At 36.1% G+C, this 4,090-nt stretch overlaps 1 protein-coding gene across 1 annotated transcript; it reads left to right on the top strand.

The window, feature by feature from the left end:
* The first annotated feature begins 733 nt into the window (after positions 1-733).
* LOC128743519 (translation initiation factor eIF-2B subunit alpha) lies at positions 734-2,420 on the top strand. The gene is made up of 5 exons (XM_053840119.1): positions 734-866; positions 924-1,025; positions 1,083-1,452; positions 1,509-1,779; positions 1,845-2,420. Exons 1-5 carry the CDS (start codon positions 842-844, stop codon positions 1,989-1,991), a joined length of 915 nt encoding a protein of 304 aa, XP_053696094.1. The 5' UTR covers positions 734-841; the 3' UTR covers positions 1,992-2,420.
* Positions 2,421-4,090: the final 1,670 nt, after the last annotated feature.

Below are 4,090 nucleotides of genomic sequence, written 5' to 3' on the forward strand. Positions count from 1 at the left end.
TTTTGATAAGTCTTCACGAACCAACTCTGAAACAAAAACCATAGTATCTCGCACAATTTTGTAGAAAACGCATGCTTTTTGTAAGTACCATGAAAAAGCTATTCAAATTTGCCATGATTCTAGTACAACTAATATGTTCTCAGATAATTTTACCAACTTTCATGGTCATGTCTAGTAATTTTGACTACGATTCTGTTATTTTTGTTACGTATCGGAGTAATGCCGAAAGTAACGCATAGTAATTTTGACCAGAACACTGCTTAAGCTAAACAGAAGTCTTTTCTGCAAAAATTCACTGGTGTGTCCTTTTAAATTTACCCTCTAATATGGTAACCATTACCATGATTCTTGTTTCAGTGAAGGAAAAATGTCTTCATTTGTCTTCCTTCGGCTTTCCGCCCATTTAAACTGCATGGTGAAGACATGTCTTCACATGTCTTCAAGTGAAGACATTTCACTTTTTTGTAACAAAAATGTCTTTAAAATGAAGACATCTCTTCACTTCTGGCATCTCTGAGTTTAACAGACCCGTCTGGTAAAAAATTCACCATTAAATGGTCTATCAGGCAGCACTAGCCACTACTCGAATTTTACACGCAAAAAATACAGATTTTCGAGCTCTTATATTCGGACAATGGAGGATGTCTATAAAGATATCTGGCATCTCGGCTAGACATTGACATTTCGCCGACGTTTCATGTTGTGTTTGGCCTTTTGCATCAGAAATTCCGGAATTGCCACTTTCCAGTTACCACTTACCAGTTCTGCATTCTGCTTCTGCAGTGCAGATATTTATTGCTTAAAATTTATAAACGGAAAGTTGTTTCTCAAATTTTATATAATGAAGCATACAAATGAGAAATTTGGTAAGTATCCCGCGTTCGTTTTAAAAGGATTCAAATATAAATATTTCTCCGACATAGATGTTGAACGGTATTTTCTGGATATTTTGGACAAGGATGATAGCCTTTCATCTGGCATTGCCGCAATCAAAACACTGTTGATGGTTTTAGAGAAAACAAAGTGTAAGTACAAATCATTGAGGTAAAATTTTCTCCATGATAACCCAATTGGCTTATTAGTTGATACTGTACAGGAGCTGCATTCAACCATCCAAGCAGCGGTACAAACCATGCGGAAGACGGACAAACCAATGACTTCGGTGGTGTCTGGAAGCGAGCTATTTTCACGATTCATCACATTGGCCAAGTTTGATGATAAAACCATGGACGAGGTGCGGCAAATTATGTTAAGCAGGGGGAAGTTGTTCCTGGACAAATTGCTGGAAAGTAGACACATCATTGCGAAGCAGGCTACAGGTTTCATCAGCGACGGATGTCGAATTCTTACCCATGCTCGTTCCAGAACCGTACGTGACACATTGATCCTAGCAGCCAAAATGAACAAACGTTTTCATGTTTACTGTACACAGAGTTTTCCAGACAATCAAGGGTAAGAGCCTTATATTGCTATGTTCTGTAAACAGTGGTTTGATAATACCCTTGCAGCGAACAGATGCTTAAAGAACTGCAAGCGGAAGGAATCGAGTGTACGCTAATTCTGGACTCTGCCGTTGGTTACGTGATGGAAACTGTCGATCTGGTGTTTGTCGGTGCGGAAGGAGTTGTGGAAAGCGGTGGTATAGTTAATCGGGTCGGTACCGTCACGATGGCAATGTGCGCACGAGAAATGAAGAAACCTTTCTACGTGCTTGTCGAAAGTTTTAAGTTCAACCGGATGTATCCTTTGAATCAGCGAGATTTACCGAATGATTACAAGGTAAGCCGGTTTCGAAGCCTATAGGTTGGAAACAGTGAATTAAATCTATTTTTTTCCTCATGCAGTATTCGAAAAAGAATCTCGCCGACATCGCTAAAGCGCATCCACTCGTAGATTATACACCACCTCTATACATTACGCTTCTTTTCACCGATCTAGGAATTTTGACACCTTCAGCTGTTAGCGACGAATTGATAAAACTTTATTTATAATACTTGTGGAATGAAAATGTATTTAAAAAATAATTAAAATCAGACATTCGATTTTGTCTATCTAAAACAATTGGCCTGAAAATGCTTAGCTGCTGAACTAAAGTTACAAAAAATGTTTCAACCGTTAAAAAAAATCTAAAATAATTAAACAGACTTTTTACAAAGGAAAAAGTGAGCTTGAGTTTTGAGAGAAAACATATTTATTTTTTGCAAAATTACAAATAACGTTTAAAATTATAATCTGACTATAAAACGATAGATACCGGAGCAAAAGTTATTTTTTTACCTTTGTTTTGTGATGTGAGCTTGAAAATGGTTCACTGGAAACGAAAATCTAAGCGAGTGTTTATTAAATGTTGAGGATAACAGCGTAAATGTTGACATGTGATTTCATTAAAACGGCATGGTTTCGACCAAACAACTGTATTTGCTGAGTTTATTTAAAGCTTCAATTACATTACAGAATGTCACAATTCCATGAATAGTATAAAAAGCATAAGCTATTACTAAACTCACCCGATGCGCCATATTCTAATCTGCACAGTGGTCCCATCAGCGAAATACGTGATCGTGTGATACTGCGCCAAAACGTGAAGTTTTTCGCATATAATGTCTTTAGGAACATTTCTTGGTATAACAAGCACCTTGTGAGAGAATTCATTGGCTGATTAATTCCCTTAAAAGTGAGATACGAAATTTATTTTCTCGTACATTCGATATACAGGTTTGGTACTTTCGGCAAAGTTGTAGTAAATATCAATGCAAACAAAAAAAAGATGATGATGATGATGGTTCCACCTCATGTCCCTACAACGGTTTGAGCGAGACGATTTATTTATTAAGATATTTATGTAATAACAATGTAGCCAGGTGTAAAAGCAAATAACGAACTGGCTTCTAATACAAACATATCAAACTTTCAAGTGAATATCACAATTTCAAACAATGTCCAAGGCTCGTCCAAAACGTTTCCAACCGGAAAATTATCTGGACTTGATTAGGAATTGAACCTAATATTTAGGAGCTCAAGCTAGTCAGAATTGGTTCTAGATAACGATCTAGAACTACGAGGGAGATCCTGCAGAACTTTGGTGCTCGATATACCACTCGGCAATAAAGCGATGGTATACGAGTTCCAAAGTTCACAAGCAAACCCAAGCCCGTCCAGCTTTCGCTCTAAACCCTTTGTTCAGGACTTTAACCTGATCATTCATTTTCCAGATTGTGTATGTCTGTTCCCGCGCGCGTGACTCAAACATGTGTAGCCTTCTCTATACTTTTTTTAATTAATAATAACAATTTCAAATCCATCATCATCAGTGAACATGATAACTTAATATATCCACTAAATATACAAAAAATAAATAAATATACAATCTTCTTTAAGTAATACAAAAAATCATCAAATTGTGTCTATAAAGTAGATTTTATGTGTGAAATGCAAAGCCTCTTGAATTTCGCCATTGTTGCTGCACGTTTTATTTGTCTTGGCATCGAATTGAAAAAATTTATTCCTTTGTGCAACAGAGAGTTCTGTGATCTTCTAAACAAAAAATGTGGTGTTCTTGCATCTTCCGCGTTTCTAGTGTTGTACGAATGTAAATCTCTTCCTCTTTTAATTCGATCACACAAATATCGAGGTAGCATCCCATTAAGAATTTTATATAGAAACACCATTGTCAAAAAATAAACTCTTTGCTTCGCAGAAAGCCATTGCAATGCGTCCAGCATAATATGTGAGGAAGTGTATCTATTACATCTTAAAATTAATCGCATAACTTTATTTTGCAAGCGCTGCAACTTCAATATTTGTGTATCGTTTGCAAGGAACAGGATGGATGAACAAAAATCTATATGTGGTGAAATGATTGACTTATATAAAAGAATTTTACTACTAATCGTCAATTCATTTTTTAAACGGCACAAGACACCGTACTTTTTCGCCATTTTTTTGATGACATTATCTATGTGAGACTTAAAAGTTAACTTGTCATTAATGATTACTCCAAGATACTTTAGTTCATTTACGAGATCAATAGTCTCACCATCAATTTCAATGTTTACGTCTGGCTTGAAGTTGGCTGAAATAATCATATATT

The sequence above is a fragment of the Sabethes cyaneus genome, chromosome 1, assembly GCF_943734655.1.
Source record: "Sabethes cyaneus chromosome 1, idSabCyanKW18_F2, whole genome shotgun sequence".
NCBI classification, from domain to species: domain Eukaryota; kingdom Metazoa; phylum Arthropoda; class Insecta; order Diptera; family Culicidae; genus Sabethes; species Sabethes cyaneus.